The sequence below is a fragment of the Corvus kubaryi genome, unplaced genomic scaffold (assembly GCF_017639235.1).
Source record: "Corvus kubaryi isolate FWS band 111438036 unplaced genomic scaffold, C.kubaryi_AGA036_p1.0 71, whole genome shotgun sequence".
Classification (NCBI taxonomy): domain Eukaryota; kingdom Metazoa; phylum Chordata; class Aves; order Passeriformes; family Corvidae; genus Corvus; species Corvus kubaryi.
In genome coordinates this window covers 19445808-19471103 of record NW_024582059.1, presented here as the reverse complement: position 1 = coordinate 19471103, position 25296 = coordinate 19445808, and the positions used below count along the sequence as shown (strand labels likewise).

The 25296-nt window shown below is 39.4% G+C and overlaps 1 protein-coding gene across 7 annotated transcripts in view; it reads left to right on the top strand.

Annotated features, from left to right (window-relative positions):
• WDFY3 (WD repeat and FYVE domain containing 3) overlaps positions 1-25296 on the top strand; it is a 121187-nt gene that overhangs the window by 82897 nt on the left and 12994 nt on the right. For 3 of the 7 annotated variants that reach the window (XM_042049806.1, XM_042049810.1, XM_042049805.1), the window contains 27 exons: positions 777-1012; positions 2276-2410; positions 3439-3618; positions 5115-5159; positions 5620-5853; positions 7194-7293; positions 7968-8128; positions 8691-8920; positions 9769-9878; positions 10744-10926; positions 11835-11992; positions 13010-13087; positions 13827-14054; positions 14864-14917; positions 16728-16896; positions 17073-17236; positions 17993-18141; positions 18397-18517; positions 18858-18943; positions 19214-19294; positions 19697-19751; positions 20096-20215; positions 20896-21013; positions 22149-22255; positions 22793-22946; positions 24501-24592; positions 24911-25123. In XM_042049806.1, coding sequence (XP_041905740.1) covers positions 777-1012; positions 2276-2410; positions 3439-3618; positions 5115-5159; positions 5620-5853; positions 7194-7293; positions 7968-8128; positions 8691-8920; positions 9769-9878; positions 10744-10926; positions 11835-11992; positions 13010-13087; positions 13827-14054; positions 14864-14917; positions 16728-16896; positions 17073-17236; positions 17993-18141; positions 18397-18517; positions 18858-18943; positions 19214-19294; positions 19697-19751; positions 20096-20215; positions 20896-21013; positions 22149-22255; positions 22793-22946; positions 24501-24592; positions 24911-25123 — 3761 coding nt within the window. The remainder of the gene's footprint in view (positions 1-776; positions 1013-2275; positions 2411-3438; positions 3619-5114; positions 5160-5619; positions 5854-7193; positions 7294-7967; positions 8129-8690; positions 8921-9768; positions 9879-10743; positions 10927-11834; positions 11993-13009; positions 13088-13826; positions 14055-14863; positions 14918-16727; positions 16897-17072; positions 17237-17992; positions 18142-18396; positions 18518-18857; positions 18944-19213; positions 19295-19696; positions 19752-20095; positions 20216-20895; positions 21014-22148; positions 22256-22792; positions 22947-24500; positions 24593-24910; positions 25124-25296) is intronic. The other 4 variants (XM_042049808.1, XM_042049807.1, XM_042049809.1 and 1 more) reach the window with 4 other exon arrangements.

Sequence of the window (25296 nt, the reverse complement as noted above, 5' to 3'; positions counted from 1 at the left end):
TTGGTGGAAAGTGTATCTGTATTTGAGCCTCAGAAAAACCACCTGACCTCTGGTTGTGTCAGAAGAATGGCTCACAGTGCTGATGTGGAGACTGAACTGTCTTCCTGGCCTCTTTGCTTGCTTGAAAATAAGTGCTTCTGACATCCAGGTGTATTCTTTTATTTTTTTCTTTAAGTAGGAAGTTGAAATACCTAAGTAGAAGCAGGATCACAAAAGGTAATTCTGGCAGCACTTAAAAAAATAAGACTATTTAATGGTTACTACCAGCCAATTAATCATTTACAAAATATCTGAAATAAGATGCCCCTGAGATATGGCTGGATACAAATTAGCTGCCAATAGACTTAAATGGACCATGGGTTGCTGCTTCATAATATAAATCTGTAACTGAGGTTAAGGTTAAGGTTACGTTTTGCTGTCAGCCAGCAAAATATTTATTTTCAGAGGCCTTGGTGTTTTAAAAGTCAGAAATCGTGCTCACAGCCAGAAAATGGATCTGTGTGTGTAAGCAGTAGTATTAGGTGGCCTGTATGGAGCAGTGTCATCTATGTGGTATTGGAAAGCAGTAATTTCCTTATTTTTTCTTTTTTGTTTTAAAAAATGAGACATCTGAAGCAGAATGGTGTGTGTGTGATAGCCTGTATGCACACGTTCATTTTTAACAGCATTAGTTTCTGGGGACATACCCTTTTAATGTGTCACCAGGTAAGCAGGAATGATCCTCACAGGTGATACCCTCTTAACATTGTTGGCTTTGTGTCTTCTTTTCCATGTAGGGTTCAACGTTGGCCGGAGTGCTGGTGGCAGATCGACGGTGCGGGAGCTTAACCGGGATGCTTGTCACTTCCCAGGCTTCCCCGTCCTGCAGTCCCTTCTCCCAAAGCACACTAATGTTCCTGCACTCTATTTCCTCCTCATGGCCCTTTTCCTGCAGCAGCCAGTCACTGAACTGCCTGAAAACCTGCAGGTCAGTGCACCTGTCATCAGCAGCCAGTGTAATCAGGGTGCCAAGGTAGGGATTGTCCAGCAAGACGTGAATGCAATTCTGTCTGTCATGAAAGAAAATAATGGATTAACCAGGCCCTCTCCTTCCTCTCTGCAGCTGACTCACAGTCATGATGTGGTGTTTAGTGCTGAGCTCTGTGGGGTGGGAGTATGTAGAAGCTAGCCTGCTATGGCTTAGCTGTCATTGGTGTTACTCTGGTCCATTTTGGGGTCAAATGAGAAGCAGATCCCTAGTTCAAGTTGACATGCTGTGGGCATTGAAGGGAATATAATCTTTTGCTTGCTTTCTTTGGTTGTGAGGTGGGCTTTTGTGGTTTTTTGTTTTAAGGAGTGGGCAGTTTCTGTGTTAAAGAGTTCACAGGTTACAAGGTTGCTTTTGTATCAGAAAGTCTCTGTGGTTTTGTAGGGAGGCAACTCAGTTGTTGCTGAAAAATGTTGGTTGTTCTTATTCTGAGCAGGTTATTTCAGGCTTTTTTGAAGTAAGTGAGTAGATATTATATGACCTACAACAGTCCTAGGAAACCCCAGAGTAGTGCTTTATGAGGAAAAGCCACACACACTCCAGATAGACAAGGTGCCTATTTAGAATGTGTGCAGTGCTAATATTTATCAGTGGAAACTGAAAAGTAAAAATTTCAAACCAGAAGGTGTTCTGCCTGCCTGCTTTCTCAAGAGGAATACTTGACAGCACATTCAGCTCTGTGCTACCATCCTGTAGAGGCGTGAAACTCACTCCTTTGCCTACAGCATTTTGAAGTATGACACTGTTCAACTGAAACTAAATTTGACTACTTAGTAGCACTCTCAATACTAGAAGTGGACACTTGGTCCCTTTTTATTTTTAATTGATTTAATTATGTAGACTTGCTGGAAAATACACCTTGATTTGTTTGTTTTGTTCATATCTATTTTTTTTCTGTGGGATACCGTATGGGTTTTACTGCTAGATGTTAGTCAATTAAGTTGATTGTGCAGGACCTGTGCTGACAAGTCTTTTGTTTCAAAACACTTACATACTTTGTAACTATGAGAAGTAAGTAAGTGAGAAGGTGAGAGTTGCAGCTGCAGCAGCTCACAGTTGAAAGAAAGTTTCTTCAGTGACAGGTGACCATCATATGAAGTTTGGTGATAAAGTTTGGTGGATGTAAAACAACTAATTTTTTGTATACTGCCACATGAGTGTATTGTATCTGTAATAAAAAGCAGTATACAATTGCATAGGAGAAGGGGATTATTTCATGTCATCTTTTTTCTCTTTCACCCCTTACAGTTTGATTTAGACTCCATTTGGACGTTCATATTTGGAGTTCCTGCCTCCTGTGGCACTGTTACCTCCTCAATACACAGTGTTTGCACAGAAGCTGCCTTCTTGTTACTGGGAATGCTGAGGAGCATGCTGAATTCCGTAAGCATAAAAAATTTTGTTTGTATTTGAGTATACTGAGTTGTTCAAGTTTTCCAAGTGGTCAAAAGCCAAATTAGAAAGGTTGAGGTTTTGTTAGTGTTATGATAAAATTTGCTGAGAGTTAGGCTCATAATACTTGAGTGAAAACTGTCATTTTCCTGAGTTTTTCTGTTACTTTTTCCAATATCTGTAGAAATACTAATAGCCAAAAAATTAACACTGCTTTTTCACAAAAAGACTGGGGTTTCTGTTTAACTGCAGTTAAAACAAATGAGGAAAGCAGAAGGATACAATGTCCTTGGCAGAGCTAATTGAGTTTCTTTCGTGATTAACATCGTAGGAGAATGTTTGAGACTCTGTATCCCATCTGCTCAGAGCTATGAGAGTTGCAGATTTTGTGCATGAACCTTCCCCTTGCAGAGAAGTCCCCTGACTATGAATAGCCCAATGCCAGAGGAAATTAATTTACTGCCAGAGAAATGTGTCATCTTCTCATCTTTGAGTCTAATGTCAAGAGTAGGGAAAGTTGGCTTCTCAGGGGGAAAATTTTATATTTCCTTGAAGCTGGAATGTGTTATCTGCTGAAAATTGCCTCCTGAAGTGTTTGAAAAGCAGTGCCTGTTTGGTTGTCACCTGTTGACTCATCATGTGTATGTGATATGCTCTACTGCTTGCATGTTGTCACATGTTCTGTCTCTCTGCTGGTGACCCATCATGGTGTTTGGTCCTCACCTGTTTGGATACACTTGTGACATGCTTAGAGACACGTGCTGTGTCTTGTGTGCTGTCACCAGCTGTGTGTTCAGATGTGCCATCACATTTTGGGTTGGCTTCAATCTGGTCATGTTTGCCAGTATTTGAGTCATTACGTGTTAGGTCACACATTTTAGCTTATGATCCATGATGTGCTGTAAAATGTGGTCGGTCTCCTGTTTGAGAAGTGCATGAAAGCATGCTCTTCCTCTCTGAACTAAGTATTCCTCTATTGGTGCTGTCTGTGCTAATCTGGTGTTTGTTTCTCACCCCAGCCCTGGCAGTCTGAGGAAGAAGGCTCCTGGCTTCGGGAATATCCAGTCACCCTGATGCAGTTCTTTCGGTATTTGTATCACAATGTACCAGACCTCATTTCCTTGTGGATGAGTCCAGAGTTCCTGTGTGCGCTGGCAGCAACAGTGTTTCCTTTCAACATCCGACCTTACTCTGAGATGGTAGGAAGTCCAACTCTTTGCCTGTTTTATTTTTCACCTGAGTGTTACTTTTGGGGATTTATCAATTACCAGTCATACCAAGATAAAACTCTACTCACCTTGCACAAGAGGTCATCATCAAAGCTAGGCTGGAAGTTTTGTACTTGGGTTGTGGAACTGAGAGAAGAGTGTGTTAAACTGCAGGGCAGTTGTGCACTGCAGGGCAGTTGTTGTGCAGTGACATCTGAAACAGCATTTTAGAGGCAACAGACAGTTTTCTTGTTTTCTAGTGGACTGTTATTTTCAATCGTATGAAAAATGATTTACAAAAGCAAAAGAAACTGAGTCAGCCCTTTGCTCTGGAGGATGTGATGAAACCTAAAACTTCTTTTTCCTCACACTTCCCATTTCTGCTTTTGTGGTTTAACCACAAAACAGTGTTCTTGTATTTCCTGAAACTACTGAGCTCAAGCCAGGAGAGGGTGTGAATTCTATTTTGTGCACACTGCTGCCTGAAATTTCTTTGAACTTAGTATCATTTGCAAATGATACTATTTCTAGAATATGAATGGAAAGGAAAAAAAACAGGTATTGTTAGATAACATCTAAAAGTAATTTTATTAAGAACATGGAAGGATCATTAGTCTGGAGGCTGCCAAGTGCTAAAACTACGGAGAGTATGATAAAAAACTTCAGGAAATAATAGCCGGTGGCTATTGGTTTTTTGTCAGTAAAAATGGGAGATCAATTGTTAACAGTGCCTGCTGATGAGTCTCTCATAAAGACAGGGGTTTTTTTGGGTTTATGTTAAACTTGCATTAGAAGTAGATTCTAGGAGCATGCTCTCTCAAAAAAAAGTGCCGCTTACAAACTGGTGATGCTGATTCGGCATTCACCTATACATTTAGAGGAACCTTATGTCTCTGAGCAGGCTTTAACTACTAGATCCCTTGAAATTCTGTGTAGCTGTCTGGCAGCTTGAGCTCTTCGCTGTTTGAGGGTGCTCTTCACTCCAAATTGGTTTACTCCTCCAGTGTTTGTCTGCCCGAATGTGTAGCACTAATCAGTGCCTGGTGAAATAGCTGAATAACAGCCAGATTTCTGCAACAAAACATTATAATCTAAATTCAGTCTTGAGAGAAGATTCTCAGCTTTTTAAGAAAGGTCTTTCAGCTTTTCTGAGATTGCTATTAAAAATAGAAAGAGTACACATTTGGACTTCTCTTAATTTCTTGAGAACACTCTCCTGCTAAAGCAGACCAAATGTTCAAAACATTTGGTTACTTGACATGTAAGCTGGCAATGCAATAAGCCTGTTGAGGGAACTATATTGTCTCCTCTTTCATTTTAAAGAAGGGAGTTGCATAAAAAGAGTCAGTCTTCTGGATTTGACAGCTTTCACTGCTGTTTGTGCTTTTTGTTACAGTCCTCTTTAAGAGCTAGCCTTTCAAAGGTTTCTGTTCATCAGAAATGGGAAAGCTGTGGAGACCCTTTTTTTTTTCTTCTTCTTTTTTTAGAGATTTTTGGGAAACCGGCTTACCCATAACTGCACTCTGATGAAGGTATTGTATTAAAAGAAAAAAAAAGGCTCAGTTCCTTTTTTGTTTTATGTTATGTAAGCTTGATGGCCTTTTTTAGTTGGCTTCTGTCTTGATTTTATTTTAACTGCTTTAGTTAATAACTTTCTCAAAAATTTTTTTCCTTTTTTTTTTTTTTTTTTTTTTGCAATGAGAACGTTTATTTTTGCAAAGTATCTAGAAATTGCCCGAGTACTTCTGTTGGTCAGTGAACATGAAATGTAACTCATGCCAGTCTTCACTGATCATTGTTTACCTTGGGAATCCAAAGCTGGATGTTTCCATATTGGGGAACTGATCCTGAACGTCATAATCTTTTAAAAAGGCTTCTTAAGAAGCAAAATGTGAAGTGAAATACCTTAGAAAGACAAGCAAAGAATAAAGAAGTGAAGAAACTGCCAGTCCTTTGCTGGTCTCTACAGTTTTAACATGCTGATTTTTACAGGTCACTGATCTCGATGATGAAGCTGGGTCCCCAGCTGAAGAGTTTAAAGCCTTTGCAGCTGATTCTGGAATGAACAGGAGCCAGTCAGAATACTGCAATGTGGGCACCAAGACCTACCTGACCAACCACCCAGCCAAGAAGTTCGTGTTTGACTTCATGCGTGTGATGATCATTGATAACCTATGTCTCACACCAGCCAGCAAACAGACTCCACTGGTAGACCTTCTGCTAGAGGTAGAGTTTCTTTGGTGTTTGTGTTTGGTTTGTTTTTGTTATTTGAGCTTAATTGTGACACCTTATTCCCTAAAATGTTTTCCTCTATTTACCTTTGAAAGTTAGGGGAATTGTCATGAAATAAGACTGGAAAAATAAACACTAGTGTTTATTAAACAGTGGTTTGTTCACCTATCTTTAATGGCTTGGAAAACCAGCATGTGAAGTTAGATCTTTTGTCAAGTTTTATTTTTGTGGAGTATGATTCAGTTGTTAAACACCTTTCCGACTGTGACATCTGTATTGACTTTGTTGAAAATATAAAACCCCTGCCGAAATATTAATATTTTTGTTCTGTTCATATTAGATGAAAATATTATTAGATAAAAATTATGCCATAGATGGTGCCAATTAGATAAAAAGACATATGGGGCCATGTGCTATAAAACCTCACAAAATAACTGCATCATCTTGCTGTAAATTAACTTCTGAAGTTCATAAGACTTGAAGAAAGCATTGTCCTGTTAACGGTGAGGCAGCGAGGTGAGGAGTTCAGTTACCCTTTAACTGCCTACACCTTCAGACAGTACATTTTGAAATGTTTGCTTCACATCACTTCTCATTCTCCTTGACCTACCTGTTAGTTATCTGATCTTATGTGTTGCTGGGTCTCCCTGATTTTTTTTGAAAGCTGCAGGAATTTTGGACCATGTTTGTATATTTCTTAACAAATTTCCTGGGGCAGTTGGGCACCTCTCTGCAGTCACAGGGCAAAAAAAAATGAAATGTCAGAAGATGTCAGTTATCCACAGACACCAGGAAGCATATTTGAGACCGTGTTCAGGTGGCTGCAGTTCTTTACAGCTCTTTTAACTTGTTATCACTTGTCAGTGTTACTGGCCCCTTAGCATAAGTAGGATTGGGTAGGTACACACTGCTAAACTTACTGTTATTTCTCTTTCTACAACTTAAACGTTTGATCTGTCCCATTTACTCACTGTTTACTGAAGGAGGTGACTGTGTCAACTGAGGAGATCACAGGTTAACCATATGCTTATAGTGAAGAGTTTCTGCACCTGTTCAGAATGTGTTCTTTTCCAGTTCCTATTATGGCAGAAGATGAATTCCCTGGATTTAAACAGGGATAATGCCTTCTCTGCAAGACTGCATGCAGCCAATGTATGCTCTGTGTGCACACTTAAAGTTTTTGATAAAGCCACAACTTTTTGCTTGAGACAGAATGCTAAGAGAAAAAAAAAAAGTAGCTCACAGGAGCTGAGAAAAGAGAAAATCACCTAAAATACCCTCCCTCTCTCTCTTTTTTCCTCAGAGATATTAATTATCTTAACATCTTTCTTCAGGCTTCCCCTGAAAGATCAACACGAACACAGCAGAAGGAGTTTCAGACATATGTTTTGGATGGAGTGATGGACCACCTACTTGCAGCTGATGTTTTATTGGGTAATATAGCAAAGTTTAATTATCAGTCTATTGATTTGGACACAAGGTTTTGATTCTGTGACTGTTTCTTTTTTGGTGTTCTGTTTTGTTGCAACTTGGTTGTCTTAATTTTGCTCCCCTGCCCTTTGCTTTCCTTCGATGTGTAAATGGTGTTGCTATGCTTGCATATTTCCTCCCTACCTGGATTGTGCTAAAGCTGTAAAATAGGTTATTCACAAAAACTACATGGCATAGAGAGTCCAGTCGCATTTCATAGTGGGCTGTTGGCTTCCCAGGAACTCTTGGTCAGCTCTGCCTCCATCCGAGCTGTCATGAGAGGCTGTATGCATTTCTGTTCAAAAATGGTTGTAAGGCTCCCCATTTCTTGCAGTAATAGTAAACAGCAGTAATATGTCTTCCTCTGGGTGCAGTGCATTAATAAAATAAATCCAGAATCATGTTTTTAAAATCCAGAGTTGTCCTTTTTTTTAAAAAAAAAAAAAAATCTAGAACCATGGTTGCTTACCATCAAATGGAAAGTCTTTTTGTAGGGGAAACCATGAGGTTTTAGCTTTCATTGACTGAATCTCTTTCTCTTTTGTGGACGTCTAGAAAGCGTAAACTAATGTGAATGTATTTATGCAGATGGGGTTTTTTGATAAATGTAGAAGACTTAAGGGTTTTTTGTTACCCAGGTGAAGATGCATCCCTGCCTATAACAAGTGGAGGAAGCTACCAAGTGCTGGTGAACAATGTGTTTTATTTTACACAGCGTGTGGTAGATAAGCTTTGGCAGGGCATGTTCAACAAAGAATCCAAGCTTCTTGTGGACTTCATAATCCAGCTCATTGCACAGGTAACAGTTTATATACTTGTTCTGTTATCCTGCCTGAAAAACCTTTTTTGCAGGTTATGTTGAAGTGCATAGAGTGATACCACTAAACTACCTGCTAGTGATACATGTTTGGATCAGCAGAGAAACATGCTTCTCTTTCTCAGACCTACTCTGTCTTTACTGAGCTTTCTTAGCACATTTTCTGTGAAGAGCAATTGAGTAAAAACTGCTCTCAGATAACATTATTTTTCAGAAATCCCCCCCAAATAAACAATGAAACGTGCCTCACATGAATTTTGAGAATCTCCTTAAATCTACCTTGACATTTCGGGAAGCTTCCTCACACACTTCTGTTGGAGATTGTTAGAAGACTTGCTGTTAGAAATCAGCAGCATCTTTATAGATGTTAAAATTCCAAGTGTATCATCATTAATATCATTTCAGTCCTTGAAATTCATGGAATTGACACTTACAGTAAAATGCAGATTTTTAAAAATGAGCATGGGTCAATTAAAGGGACGATTGTGTGCCAGTAAAATTATTTTCTGCCACTTCTTGATCATGTTTTTTTACTTCCCATCAGTCAAAAAGAAGATCTCAGGGACTCTCTCTGGATGCCATTTATCACTGCCTGAACAGAACCATCCTGTATCAGTTCTCAAGAGCGCACAAAACTGTTCCTCAGCAAGTGGCTCTTCTTGATTCCCTAAGGGTCCTTACTGTGAACAGGAACTTAATTTTGGGACCTGGAAATCATGATCAAGAGTTCATCAGCTGCCTAGCTCACTGCTTGATTAATCTGCACATGGGAAGGTAAATATCTCAGGCAGAAGTTCATTCCAGAACCAGGGTTGGGAAGTACTAAAATGACTTCTTCTTTTACTCAGCTTACAAATAAGTGAGCAAGTTTTGGAGCACTGTTTATAGTTTTCCAGCCACTGAGTTGCAAGCAAGCTTAAGAGATTCATTTTGAGACAAAATTAGGTTTGAAGATCCTGGGAATAGAGAACATTTTTACCTCCTTTTGCAGACATATTTTAAATACTGACATATGTGTTTATCCAACTATTTTGTTGTTGTCCTTTTATAAATTGAAATGTTTTAAAGATAGAAGGAAACACTGGTGCTAGGCAATTAATAGTCAGAGGGTCCCGTCACTGGATTTATTATCTGTTGAGTCACTTCATACAAGTTCAATATCCTGGTATTTCTTCTGTATTGAGTAAGTCCAGTCATGCATTAAATCAGGTGTCCATGACAAATGCTGTAGACACCCACTTTCCTGCATTGCTGGAAATGCCAGCCTGGCATTTTCATTTGTTCTTTCCAAGAAGATGCACAACTTGTGTTTCATCCAAAGACACTTAGCAACAGTCATCAAACTCCAGTGTTCTCCATTTCTGGCCTCATCTGTTTTGTGTTTCTTCAAGTATCTTCCTCTAGTGACACCAATGTCCATGGCATGTCATTCCTTCATAAACCTTCGGTTCTGCTTGTGACCACAGATTGTCAGAACTCAAATGGACAGAAGATAAGATGCTTTGCTGTAGTAGTGTGTATTAATCTTTGTGAATCTGATACAGGGAATCAAATGCTTTAGCTTGGCTTAGGTTTTTGTGTCTCTTTATTCTGATGGTTGTTAATCCATTGTGTGTTTGCAGCAATGTTGATGGATTTGGATTGGAAGCAGAAGCCAGGATGACAACTTGGCACATTATGATCCCCTCTGATATAGAACCGGATGGAGTCTACAATCAAGATGTCAGTGAAGGTAATCTGAGAATGACAAAGCCACAGATGTCTTATAATGGCACTTCTGTATTGTCATCACTAATCTTTTACCCCAGTGACTTGGGGCAGGGGGTTGTGGTATGTGTGTGTTACCCAGTTACTCTCCAGAGGGGAGTTGGGGCTGTGTGTGTATAAAAATACATAAAAAATAGATTAAAAGACACTTGGAAATACCAGGCTAGACACATTGACGATAAATTACTGTTTTGTTAAAATAGTAAGAGCTTTTCATTGTTTTCTGGACATGCTCCAGAATTAGAAATACTGTTTTGTATGCACTGTTTTAAATGCAATAGAAGCAATTCATTTTAAGGTAAGAAATATTTGGTATAAACAATACAATTATTATTTTTGTGGCATCCTTACCATCTTTCACTCAAAGGAAATTTATGAACTAGCTGTGGAAGAAAGTATTCAGTGATTTTATTTTTTTTCTTATATGTGTGTATTTAATATTTATGCAGGTACTTAGGCACACTTTACATGTAAAAATGGTAAAGTATAATGTATGTGGAAAATTATATTTGTATTTATAGACACAGACTCATAAGGTTTTTTCAATCTCATTTTGTTAATAGATGGGTGTGGGAGATGAGTCACAACTCATCAGAGCCACTGTTTCAAATTTAGAGAGGAAAAAAAATTGCCAAAATTAATTGTTAGATGCTTTCTGATAATTTATTGATGGCAAAAAAAAGGCACTCTGGCCAAAGGCATTTCACATGTCATGCTAGGGGGAAGAAACTACAGCGTAATCGCAAAAATTCTTCATTTCACTACTGTGAAAATACCAATTCTACGAGCACTGTAGAGAGCTTGCTGTTTGTGATCTTGTACTTATGCAGGTCGCCAGCTTCTTTTAAAAGCCATAAACAGAGTGTGGACAGAGCTGATCCACAGTAAAAAACAGGTTTTGGAAGAAGTTTTCAAAGTGACGCTGCCTGTCAATGATCGCGGCCAAGTGGATATAACTCTTGCCAGGCCTTTCATTGAGGAAGCGAGTTTAAAGTGTTGGCAAAATCATTTGGGTAAGTCCTGACTGAGGATTTGTCTGTCCTGAAGGGTGGATTTCCTCAGAACAAACCATATGCACTGGATGTTTTAATACAGGCTTTTCTGTAGCTGTAAATACTCTATAAACTGGCACTGTGTAACACAGAATCCTTCAGAAGGTGGACCATATATAGGATATTCTTGCACTCCAGTGCACAGGGCCCTGTGTTTGTAAGCCAGCAAATAGCTTATTGTGGATTACAGTGGTGGAGGCATTGAGCTCCTCGCCATGAACCCTTGGACTGGGGTGACCTCTGTTACTGTTCCCGGGATTGGGAACAGGCAGGGAGGGGGGACCCTCTTGGGCATGTCTGGGCACAGCCTGCAAGCTCTTGGTCTGGTGAAGAGATTGGAAATGGGTGGCTGAGCAGTCCTTCTAGCAGCAGTGATGCTGTGACTAATTCTTGGCTGGGAAATCTGTTCAGCAAAGGAAACAGTTTTGCAGGAAAAGGACCTGGGAATTCTGGTGGACAACAAGTTAAGCCTGAGTTAGCTCTGCATCCATGTAATGAAGATCAGCTGATGCTCAGCTGAATTAGCAAGAGTTTAGACAGCAGAAATTAAGCTTCCATAGATGTGACTCATTTGATGACTTCACAGTTCAAAAGTAATTGAGGTTAACCTGGGTGTACAGAAAACATATTTGGAAACCTGGAATACTTGTTTTTGCAGTCTCTTTATTTCTAGATGTGCTTTGTTCCTGGCTGATATTTGCTCAGGTTCCAGTATCTCCCTGACGGTCACTATATTTGCAGAAATGGTTTGAGTAGAGCTACACCTCTTTGAAGCAACAAAAAGGGTTATTCTATTTTAAAAACCAAGTATAATGGGGGGGAAAGGGGAAAAAAAAAAGCCTAATTGCTCCCAACACTTTGTTTTTCAGCTCATGAGAAAAAATGCATCAGTAGAGGAGAGGCTTTGGTTCCAACCACACAGTCCAAGCTTTCACGAGTCAGCAGTGGATTTGGCCTCTCTAAACTGACTGGTTCCAGGAGAAACCGCAAGGAGAGTGGGCTGAGTAAACACAACCTCTCTACACAGGTAATTTCTGTCGAGTAATAACATGCCGTCTAAAATCCAGCAATGTACGTTCAGGGTTTGCGGTCAATAGCCCAAAGTGGGGAATCTTGCAGAGTGTGAAGTACTGTCTGGTGCTTGGTTTTCTTTCCCTTTTTTGACTATCCAGACTGGGCATCTTGTCTCTGTGTGTCCTAATTTAGTAGGTCATTCTGCATATCTGTAACATTAAGCCAAGAGTTAACCCTTCATTGTTGGTGAGACTGCTCAGCTGTTTCTGGTTCATGACTGTGATAGTCTAGGTCTCATGATCAGTTTGCAATACTGCACTGAAATGCAAGCTGTGATAGAGATATTGATCCTTTTGTCCATCCTGCCCTCAAGACAGAAAGAGGGGTTTGAAGGTTCTGTGGAAAAATATGTTGCTAGTTCTCTTTCTGAGCTGAAAACTAGCCAGCAGCTTTGATAAAATAATGAATTCTCAGTGCTCTCAGTCCTTTTCCTGGGGAGCAGGCATAATCTGAAAGGGAAAGGGAAAAACCTCACAAACTGAGCTGACAGGAACTGCTCCTGGTTGTATCAGTAGAGGAAGCAATAAGTGATAACAAATACTGTGGGACTAAGTGAGGACAGATGGATGTCTTGAGGATTTCCAGCAGACTAGGCAGCATCCACAAAATATTACTTAAAAGGAAAAAGAGAAAAGTAGTATTTGTAAATGCCAGTCCTTGGCTGTTTGGGAATGCTCTGAACAGTTAGTAATATGTTTTGAATATTTTCCAAACGTTTGCTAGTTCTTTTTTTAAAGGATATTGCTGTACAGTAATTTATCACCTTGAAAAAAACCCTGAGAAAACACCAAACAAAACAAAAACTTAAACGATGTTGTGTGCAGTAATTGGAAATTCATCAACCAAGTATTTTTTTTAAGAAAGTATTCGTTGTGAAGAAGTTTAGCAAGGTGATGTATTCATTGGATTTTCATTCAAACAAACTCTTGTTTGTAAAGTGTCATTGTCTGTTGTCTTGTTTTTGTCTTAGGAAATTTCCCAGTGGATGTTTACTCACATTGCAGTGGTTCGGGACCTGGTTGATATGCAGTATAAAGAATATCAGGAGGTATGGATGGCTTGCAGGATTAATTACCTGACACTGATACTTTGGCCTGTTAGGTTATACCAATGCCATTTCTCAGTATGAGGCTGGTGAAATACTGGGTTCTCATAGGTGAAATGCTTGAATGTTTACTTACAGTTGTTATCTTTAAGGGGTTTTTAGATGCAATCAAATAAACCAATGAGGAAACTCATTTTGATCTGGTTGTAGATGAAAACTCTTGTAGCAATATCACATGTTAAATTGGAATTTTTTTTCAAGAAGCTTTAATTCCTTAGAAATCTAAAAGCAAAGCAGGGAACAAAAAGAAAGAGATTGGAAATACACTGTCTTTCTAAAGCATTGTAGAAAAAGTAAAAGGAAATGTGGAGAAGCATTGTGTCCAAATGCTACTTTCATAGTAACACAAAGAAAATTTTATGGTATCATGCAGTGATAGGAAGTGGCTGGTCTGTGCCTTCCAGAATGAAATCGTTCCACCTTGTGGTGTTTTCTAAACGTTCCCAAAGACATTTGGTTCAAACTGGTTGCTGAGCTGTGTGCTGTAAATCTTAAATAACTTCTGAAAGGAACAAGACATTCAAAGCAATTTGTTTAAAAAAAATGAACAAACCACCAAACTTTGTTTCATTGAACTTCTCTCTCCTGTGCAAATACGGACAGGAAGGCCTCAACAATTTTTGGTTTCATTCTTAAAATCCTTTTTCAAATGCAGTGCATTTATAAATGTCTTTGTGTTCAGCGTCAGCAGAACGCATTGAAATACGTGGCAGAGGAGTGGTCTCAAATCGAGTACGAGTTACTGCGAGAGCGAGGGCTGTGGGGCCCCCCCATCGGCTCCCACCTGGACAAGTGGATGCTGGAGATGACCGAGGGTCCCTGCAGAATGAGGAAGAAGATGGTGCGGAATGACATGTTTTATACTCAGTACCCCTACATGCCTGAGGCTGAGCAGGAAACAAACTTGCTGGTAAGTATTCAGGAGTTTGGGATGGGTGATTTTATATGCCCTGTTGCAAAATCCATTTTCTTTTTGATGTTTTTTTCTTAAGAAATGTATTTTACTCTGTTGGTATCACCTGGCACTCTGTCTGTATGTCCTAAATGATTGGTAAAGTCCAGTTGTTTCTGATGGGACGTTTAGGGAAGGGACTGAATCACTTGGCTCAAAACCAAGCAAACTTGAAGAGATTGCAACATAAGGTGAGGTGTGCTGAGTGATCCTGGCAGCAAACAGCAGAGGCATCTTCACAAACCTCCAGAGGCTGAAAGTACCATAACCATGTGAGGTTTCAGTCTGGCTTCTTCTTAATCTAGATAATGTGGAAAACAGTGATCTAAAGAAAAAAGAAAAAAGACTACTGGCCTTGGTTTGGGTGCACTTGTGAAATGTACTTTCATCAATCCATGAAGATGAAGGTGGGCTGTGTAGCAGAGATGTGTGTGGCCTTTGAAAGCTTAGCAATTAGTTCCTGTTAATTTTGGAACACTGTTTTTAGGAAATGAAGCAATCTTCATTGTGTCTTTTTAGGCATGCGTGTGTGCATGCAGGATTTTTTTTCCCTCAAATTAAGCCTGAGTGTCAAAGTACTTTAAAAAAGCAGAGAAAACATAGCAGTCTGTTAGTTTTAAACCATTAGATATTTTTGCCTGCTTGTGGTCTGACACAAGCAGCTGTAGTGACAGTCTAATTCGCATGAAGTAGAGAACATACCATCATATGTTCTTCTCAAAAGTGTTCTTTCTCTGATGCTTATGTAATTGATGCCCTGTTTCCAGTCTGACTTCTCAAGCAGACTTCCTGAGACATCTGATGATACCATTCCTCAAAAGGTAAAGAAATAAGTACACTGACCGAAAGAATGTAAAATAAATACAACTTTTCCTCCTCCTGCATGTTAGGCAGTCTTAACAAGGCTTCTACATTTGGCTTTCAACTTGCTCTTTCAGTAAATAATTCCAGGCCTAAGGGTTTTTTCAGTAATAGCATTAGATGATGTTACTGTGCTGTCCTCAACCTTCACCTAATAAAACTTTCTGTAGACCTTTCCTTCTTTGCTGCACACTAACAGTCTGTGTTGGGCTGTGCTACCACTGTTCTCACTGTGTGGAGTGTTGTGGCTTTGGGACCTGAACTAATGGTCAGTGGAACACGTTTAGTAATGGGCAACAGAATCACTTGGACGCATTTACTGGGAAAGTGTTTCCTTCTAAGAGAGGATCTGGGGAGCGTTTTTTCTCATTTTTGGCCATAATGGGCTATAAAAGGCCGACTTTTGTTAAAGCCCATATTAATTTTGTCTTCGCCAACTCTTCTCAGTTTTGCTGTTAACAAAATATACACATTTGCTTTAAAAATATGAATCCTGTCTTGAAAAGAACAGACATGCTTGGAAGTGGCTTCTCTGCAAGCATTGCAGTGTTATGCCCTTCTCTGTTAATTAGACTCACAGTCTTGCCCATCACTAAGTACAGTGTGTAATGTGCATTCACTCATTTTGAATTACCTTCAACAATAAACTAATACATATAAATGCAAGTAATTCTGTTATACAGAATACCTAATGTAAATTGTTACTGTTTTCCTTTCTTCACCTTAGCAGTGCTGTTAAGCATTTCTCTCTGTAGGTTATACATAAGTTGTTTCCACAGACATTTTAAGCATCATTTAAGTGGCATTTTTGTGCTGATAAGGAGTGAAGACTTAGTTAAGCATAAGTGAGCAAATTAAATTACAGTGCCTTGAATTTTTGATTTTTGGGGGCAGCCAATTTGACCTGAATAATAAATTTCTGTGTTGCTGATCTTAGTATCTTTAACATCCCAAGTATCAACTTGTAATAAAGCTAGTTTGATTTCTGTTCTGAATGTTACTTCCTTAATTAAGTGAGGAACATAAGAATTAGCCTGTGATGGGGGCTGGGACAGACAAAGAGGAAGAAAACACCACACACACAAACCCAAACCAAAACAACAAACACTCAACAAAGCAAAACTCCCTCCACAAAAAAATGACCAAAACCACCACCCAGAGGTACAAACAATGCTCAAAGAATTACTTCAGGTAAATGCATATTCTTATGCCAGTTTCCTGTCCATAAGCCATCAGAAACTTTACTAAAAAAAGAAGCAACTGAATTAATGAAGAATTTTTGAGTGTTAAAGCTGATCCCTGGGTGCTTTTAGTTCATATCAGCTTCCACATAGCTGTATCTTCTTGAGGCAATTTTTTATTCACATTACTGCCTAACAAAGTCAGCTTGCTAACAAATAAGTTGCATATGTTGGTAGGGAGTTTAAAAGATGATAAAATGGCCTCTGAACAATCAGTCTTAAGCATCAGAATCCCAGCCTTTTATGACAGTTCATAACATGCTAGCTACACTTACTCCCCATGTTGTAGTTCTATCAGCAGGCTTTTCTGCAACCCATTTATTGCTTGAATGGCTCAATAGCTCCTTGCAAATTAGCCCACAGATCAGGTCTCCTGAAGAGTCTCTGCTCCTGTCTGTGTTGGTATATGAGCACACACAAAACACTTGATGGGCATGCACTGTGCTGCACACCCTGTTCCTGAAACACCTTCACTGAGGGACTGAGTGAGGAGTTGGCTGACCAAGCAATTTCTTCCATTATTCCCAAGAAACCTGCTCGCTACCGGAGAGCCATCAGTTATGACAGCAAGGAGTACTACATGCGTCTGGCTTCCGGCAACCCTGCGGTCTTCCAGGATGCCATAGAAGAGAACACAGTGGGTGAAACAACCCAGCAGGAGCCAGAGCATGGGGAGGACACTATTGCTAGAGTCAAAGGTTAGATTGTTTGGTTTGTCATCTTCTCATGCATTTACATTAAGATAAACATAAATCCTGTAGGACTCTTGTTTTGCTCTCTTAGCATTTGGTCAGTAATTTGAAAGACTAGAGGTTTTGCAAAGTTAATTTTTTATGTCTCAGGGTTTTATTTATCTCTCTCTGTTCTTTTCCAGGCCTAGTGAAGCCTCCCCTGAAACGATCTCGCTCTGCTCCTGATGGAGGAGATGATGAGAACCAGGACCAGTCACAGGATCAAATTGTTGAGGGGAGTTCAATTGACGAAGAGGAGAAGACTGACAATACAACTTTGCTTCGACTTCTTGAAGAAGGAGAGAAGGTACTGTGTACTTCAAACACACTAAGAACTTAATGCATTGAAATTCCTTCATTATGTGTCACAAGTGTGAATAAATGTCCTGTATACCTTCCTTGATCTGTATATTTCATCAGCTTCTTCCTTTAAAAGTGTTCTTTGTGTGCCTGACCCTAAAAATGCTGTACCGGAAACAGTATTTTGGTTTTTTTTGCCTTCTGCCTGCAAGGGAAAAATTCACCTGTCCTGAAATGAAGACTATGAACTATCCCATGCTTGGTTTATTGTCCTGTCAACTTAATGATCAGGATAGAAAATCAACATTGAAAATATAAATGCTGAACTTGGCACACTGTTCCTAATTACTTGGTCTCTTCCTTAGAATGGGAGGCCTTGATAAGTAGTATCTTATCACCAAGATCAGTGTTGAATTACCATGCTGTGTGTTTGGTATTTCAGACTTTGTCCATCTGGAGTATACCAGTAAACAGTGTTGTGATCATGGTTGAGTAGGCTACAGGTTCTAAAACATGTTCAGGCAGCATAGTGCAAGTGGATAAACTGGTAAATAGATACATTTATATCACACCAATGAAGCTTTATCCAACCTCCTCCCCAGCTGCTAGTCACTGGCATTAGGTCCGATTAAAGGAGAGAATGACAGGATTTTTGCTCCATGTACAAGTGATAAAGCAGTGTCTGGGACTTGTTCTAACAAGGCAGTGGTCTGAGCCTGTGCTCCTTAACCTGCTTTCTCTAAGCATCTGCTTTTCCTCACAGATCCAGCACATGTACCGCTGTGCTCGGGTTCAGGGCCTTGACACCAGCGAGGGGCTGCTTCTCTTTGGGAAAGAGCACTTCTACGTTATCGATGGGTTCACCATGACGGCCACCAGGGAGATACGGGACATCGAGACACTTCCTCCAAAGTGAGTACATTGATAGAGAGTTTCCTTGATCCCTAGAGACTGAACAAGAAGTATTTAATGAGGTCTTCTGAGGAGTCAATTCCAAGGTAATGTAACATGCAGGAAGACCTCAGGTGCTGAGCAATTTGTAGTATGGTATGTTGTGAAAATCAGTTATTTCTGTAACTGGACTCTCACATGAATTAATAGGTTAATTCTTTTAATTTCTCTTTTTTTTTAATCACTTCTCTCTTGCCTGTTTATATTCATTTACAGGATGCATGAGCCAATCATACCTAGGGGAGCAAGGCAAGGTCCAAGTCAACTTAAGAGAACTTGCAGCATTTTCGCATATGAAGATATCAAGGAAGTGCATAAACGGAGATACCTTTTGCAGGTAACTTGGACACCACATTTGGATAGGGGGAGGAAAACTTGGAGTGTTTTGACAATGTCATTTTTGAAAATTAAAATCAATACATAACTGATGAGTATTTCGAAGGTGAAGCTATTGACTGAAATTGAAGCATTTAGGTTGGGCATCCTTGTTGGAATTTACCCTGGTTTAGTTTATTGGGTGTGTTAGTGTCAGTGGTCCAAAAATAAAACATTTGGCTGCACTAAGCAAAGTCTGGTTCACCTTAATTTGGTGCTGCATGTAGCATGACTAAACTGGTTTGTGCCTGACCTTCAGAGGTGACTTAGTGTTGACATGGGTCTGTCCTCTTTGTTTTCAGCCAATTGCAATTGAAGTTTTCTCAGGAGATGGACGGAACTATCTTCTAGCTTTCCAGAAAGGAGTTAGAAACAAAGTTTATCAAAGGTACTGTAAAATAAGTTAGAACATTGAACATGAATGTTTGCAAATACCTGCGTGGAGGCTTTTTTGGTGCCTGCTAGTGCCTTACTGCTGCAGGAAAGAGCCACTAGAAGGCACTACATGCCTTCAGTGAGAGTAGGCTCCTGTGATTTTGTTGGAGATGCGGAGCTGCTCAAAAGGAGGTCTGTAATTGTACTAGATGCATGCTGCTTCTCAGGAGATGACATCCCGAGGACAGAAACACTAATCATAATCTTTTAACTGCTGCTGCAGGTTTTTGGCTGTGGTGCCATCTCTGACCGACAGCTCGGAGTCGGTGTCTGGGCAGAGACCAAACACCAGTGTAGAGCAAGGGTAGGTGATTCTGTTCCTCACCTCTGTAGCTCATCCGTTTTCAATAAATGATGCTTGCATTAATGTCAGGATTATCTAGAGAGTATCAGAATTAACATTATCAGTATACAGATACGTTCTGAAAGGAATTGGAGTGCTGAAGCCATCACATTTATCCAAGTTGTTAAAAATATTTTGCTCATCAGCCGCCACTTGCACTGAATTGCATAATTAACATGCATCATTTTTACAGTGTGTGTTTAGAATTTAAAAAAAAGTACTGCTAAAACAAAAAGGAACAGAGACATTTTTTCTAGTTGTTGCAATTTACAACTTTTAATCTTGAAATTTTGGGTTGTCTTGTGAAGATGTAACCCAGCTCTTACTGCAAAGTCAAAAAATGCACTTTCTTCTTCCCACTAGGTCTGGCTTGCTTAGCACTTTAGTGGGAGAAAAATCTGTTACTCAAAGATGGGAAGTAAGTATGACAATTTTGCAGTATTTTTTGTATTAAATTCCACATTTTGTAGTGATACGTAAATGATCAGTAACCATAAGTTGCATCCTCTTATTCTAATGGGGAACATACTGTTACAGAAAGTGTATCTCAGCATTTAATTTGTGGTATTTCATGATACCATCAAATAGGAAATGGTTCTATTGTTGAAAATGCAGGGGGAGGGCTGTAGTAAAAGTAGAATGAGCATTGTAATATTGCAGTAAGTTTCTGTGTTTGGGGAAGCTGAACACTGAAAGTCTGGTAGGTTGACATTTGATTGTTGTAAAGTGAAAACTTTACTGTGCTTATCTGTTTTCATTAAGAGAGGAGAAATCAGTAACTTCCAGTACCTGATGCACTTAAACACTCTGGCTGGCAGATCCTATAACGACCTCATGCAGTACCCTGTCTTTCCCTGGATCCTTGCAGACTATGACTCTGAGGTAAATAAAACATCTTGTCAGCAATCTTTTATAGGTTGGAGGTTCCTATTTCGTTCCTCCCACATCTCAGCAGGGAGGGTATTAGAGAATCTTGGCTGGACTGATTTTTACAGATGTTATTGGTCTGTGCACAGGCGAGGGCTGGGATCCAGAAAGAGACATTTGCCCCTCTACCTTGCAGCAGTTCCTGTAAATGTCTGCATTAGCTTTAAACTGAGTGTCCTGAAGTATGCTAAGCCCACAGAGAAAGCATCCTTGTCCAGAAGACTGTGGTAGGGGCTGCTATGAAATCTGGCCCTATAGTGAAAGAATTTGCTTTTGGAAAAGGTGAAACATCCTATTAATGCTTTTGGGGACAGCCATTGCCACCAACCAGACCATTACATAAAATATTGTTAAGGGTGCTTGTCAAGTATTCATGAAAAAACTGGGGGGAACTGGGGACAGGATGAGAGGAACAGAGCAAAAGTTATCCAAAACTCAGATGTGATTTAAAATAAAACATACTGCCTTGGATCAGACTGAAGGACTGTTTTAAGCATATTCAGCATTGCACCTACTGTGTGTATAGAAAGCAGGGATAACAACCTTAGGAGGTAGGTGGTGTTAACTATGGTAATCAGCAGTGTTGAAAGGATTTGGTTTGTTTTTATAAATTACTGCCTGTTTTATTTTTAAAGGAACTGGATCTTACGAATCCCAAAACATTCAGAAACCTGGCCAAGCCCATGGGAGCTCAAACAGAGGACAGGTTAGCCCAGTACAAGAAACGATACAAGGACTGGGAAGATCCCAATGGTAAGTAATAATCCATCCTTCAGAAAGAGCAGAGGAGCATGTTCCTGTCATCATGGGAGGGACTCATGGATTTTTTTATAGTATGAGTAAAGAGCTCTGGGTAGAGATGTGCAGAACTCTGCCTTGTTTTTTGGTGACTGTCCAACAAAGACTAAATTAGAACAAAGGGACACTGGCTTTCTTTCTGTGTTGTTTATTTTAAATCCATATGACAGCTTTGTTTATATGTAAAAACAAAGACAGAACAGTTGCACATTTAGATGAGTTTAACATTGTCTAAAGACTGGAATGGGCAGGCGTGTGAAGCACACAACCAGCTGTGTCTACAAATACAGTTTGAACACAGCTGCATGAAAATAAGTAGTACCAAGAATGCAAATGCTTCTGCATTAGCACTATCCTAGTTTTTTCATTTCTAATCTTAATGCGTGTTTTCTGGCTAAGGAAACAGCAGCTTTGTAGCTAAAAAAGCCTCAGAATGAGATGCAATTAAGTTACCTGTTCATGATTTTAGAGCTTCCTTTTATATTGAAAATAAAACTTTTGTGTTTGGCAAGACAAGTTTTCTTGTGTGCTTTTATCGAAGACAGAGGCCTGTTTAACTACTGCAGTGCTGTTCTGTGTCAAACAACAGTAGGTGGAAAAGACATTCATTTCTAGAAATGGATCAGTATTTTCCAAGTGTGCTTATGCAGACTTTTTGCCGGGAAATTAAGAAAATAAAAGCTTTCAAAATCTGTAGGCAACAGTCCTGATACGTATTTCTGCCCAAGACTTTAAATCCACAGTTAAAAATAAGACCAAAAATTTAAAAAAATCTTTTCTTAAATGTCTCTTCAGCAGAAATCATCATAGCTGCACTGCAACATTTCAATTAGTTAAAATAAAAATTGAGTAACCATTTAGTATTGCTCTGCAGAACCCTATTGAATTAGGGCTACTGCACTACAGCCAAAACTCAAGTGACAAAACATAAAGCTTTCAGACTTCTGAAAATGAAAATTACAAATTCCAATTTTGAGTGTGTCTAAGGCCACAGAGTAATTAAAATACAGTGTTAATTTTTTTTCTGTTAGTACTGATTCTGTCACCTAACTACTTTATTTCTCCTATGTTTATGATTTTTAACCTGCAGGGGAAACCCCAGCTTATCACTATGGGACCCACTATTCCTCAGCCATGATCGTGGCTTCTTATCTTGTCCGGATGGAGCCTTTTACTCAGATTTTCTTACGGTTGCAGGTAAAAATTGCATCACCTCACTTTATGTTTCTTACCTGCTGTGTATTTCAGACATCACTGAGAAATATGATCAGTCAGCTTTGTTTTCATCAAATATCATAGAATAAATACCTTTTGCGTTGTTCTTATTGCCTGGCAGGTTTTTGATGTGTCTTTTTAAAAGATGTGATGGAATTCAGCTTTTTTTTTTCCCCTTGTAGTTTGAACATTTTTCTAAACGTATGCAGAACAAAGTACAGCAGACAAAAACCAAAGCAAGCTTTATTGTGAAAAATACTTTACTGTTTCTCTGAAAGAGACCAAACTTGAAATCAGACAGATTACTCTTTTCTTAAAATTCTGTGTATCTGTATCTATGTTTTCTGTTATGTACCTTAAAGTAATGCAGCTGATTAGATCCACTGTGTTAGAGGAAGAAATGTGCTATGTTCTAGTGTCTTCATTAGGCAGAGGATGTTCTGATTTGCCTTCCTGGCAAAGCCTGCTGTGCTGAAGGATGCCATGACACTGACCTGTGCTCCTCTCTCTGCCTGGCAGGGTGGTCACTTCGACCTGGCTGACCGCATGTTCCACAGTGTGCGCGAGGCCTGGTACTCCGCCTCCAAGCACAACATGGCAGATGTGAAGGAGCTCATCCCAGAGTTCTTCTACCTCCCCGAGTTCCTGCTCAATTCCAACAATTTTGACCTAGGTAGGCAATAAGAGCTTGATAGCAGCACTGTGGGTGGGAGAACAGAGCCAGACAGACATGAGATATTTTCTCAAGCAGTGGGTGTTCATTTTAAGCAGCTAATACAAAGTGTCTTCTGTGAATTGCAGGACTAGTTCCTGAAAGGATTTTTGTTGGAGTGGTGTATTTTTGTCAATTTTTGGTTTTTTACGAGTTCAAAAGGCACAGATAACCGTATTTTACTTGGAGTTTCTCTGCTTTGCATTTTTCTCCATGTAACCTATTCCATGATGGTGTTTGCCGTCTTTGATGCTTATTTGTTTAAGCTTTGCAAAATCTATTTTACAATCTTCACTTTCAGAACTTCATTTGAAAGTATTCCTAAAGGTTTTTTGAATTGTCACAGCTTTTGTGACAGTGATTATTCAACAGGAGTCATGTAGGAGACCTGTTGTGTGTAGGAGATTCATGTTACTTATTATATGTCACTGTTAGTAGTGACACTAAGCTCTTACATTCTGGGCTCTGTGCTGTGAATCTAATAACAATAATAAAGATTAATCAAGTCATAGGTTTTATGACTTAGCACAACCTTACAAAAAAAGAAAAGCAAAACCCAAAGAACACCCTACAAAACCTCTCCCAGGTGTATTTTACACAGAAGAATATGGGTATTACTGAAAAAATGTTGAGCTCTTGTCTGCTTATCTGTGTATCTGGTAATTTTGGACTGTAACCATTGGAGTCCAGAAATTCTTCACTGAGCATTTGGAACAACGGTAGAAAAGGTTTTTTTTAGGAACAATTGCCAAACACTGCGGTACTTTGGATTGCGATAATTTGTGGCAATCCTGCTCCCCTTCCTCCCAGGTGAAAAGAAAGGAAGATTTGAAGTCTGGTGATGAAAGCAATTTTTCTGTTGGAGCATTGCACTTATTTTTTGTGTGCTCCTGTAAACTGGGAAGTTTGTTGGTATTCCTCTGAGTTCACAGGAAGTGTGGAATTGTCTCTTGGCAACAAGTGACAGAACAAGAATATAACAGAGGAGTTTCACCAAATATATTTTTGGTAATCACAACATGCCACTGTTTAATGTTCAGAGTGAGAAGGGGGCTGTCCAGGACAGACGAATGTGCTCAGGCCATGGGCACACCAGGGGAATCACCAGTATCCTTGGGCATGGAGCTTGTGGGGGATACCAGTTAGATCTGAAGTGAGTATTTGGCTGCACATCACAGGAGTACAGGCTATTCTCAGGAGTAAAACAACAATTTTCATTCTATGATACCATGCTATCATCCTCCTGAGAAGCCTCAGTAAGGAATATTTGGATTCTTTCTCCTGAAAGCAATCTTATATGAACAACTGAGGCAGAATTTTTTCATGTTTTATTGCCTGACATTTAGAACCAACATATTATTTTAAAGAAAAGACTGAAGTGGCTTCTTATAGAGACAAGATACTAGAATTTGATTATTTTTTCCTTTTTCTTTTCACTTCTTTTTCGCCTTTGCTGTTGCAGTTCAGTTTCAGTGCTTCTCTCCCAGTTTTTCCTTCTTTTTTGTTTTTTATTAGGTTGCAAACAAAATGGCACTAAACTTGGTGATGTAATACTCCCTCCATGGGCAAAAGGAGATCCTCGTGAGTTTATCAGAGTCCACCGGGAGGTAATTTGAATTTTAATGATGACAGTAGTAAATGTTGGGACTTTCCATTGCACATTAATCTAAGCTCAGTTTGTGCAGTCACAGGCCAGTCTGTGAGTTCAGGGTTGGTGCCTGATGGTTGCCAAGGTCTGTAGTGTTTCCTCCCCTTCCTTTTCAGCTACAGAGTACATTGAGGCAAGACTTGCTTCAATGAAAAGCTTCATCAAAACATAACAAAAATATGTCAAAATATGTTCTGCATTCTTCCTCGTGGCAGGTGTAGTAAGCTCAACCAATGAGCAATTTGTCTAGTTTTAATGCATGCCTTTTGAATTTCAGGCTCTGGAATGTGACTTTGTGAGTGCTCACCTGCATGAGTGGATTGACTTGATCTTTGGCTATAAACAGCAAGGTCCTGCTGCAGTAGAAGCTGTAAATGTCTTTCACCATCTCTTCTATGAGGGACAAGTGGACATATATAACATCAATGATCCATTAAAAGAGACAGCTACCATAGGATTCATTAATAACTTTGGACAGATACCAAAGCAGGTATACCCTTAGTAGAATTCTTACTTTCCAGTTAACACTCAAATTGAAATGTGTTAATATAAAATAGGAAGGTGTTTTAGGAGTGAAACTTCTTGGGAGTGTTTATCCATAAATATTCTTCTAGTGATATGAAGTCATTTATGTTTCCATCATAAATTACACGAAGATTGACT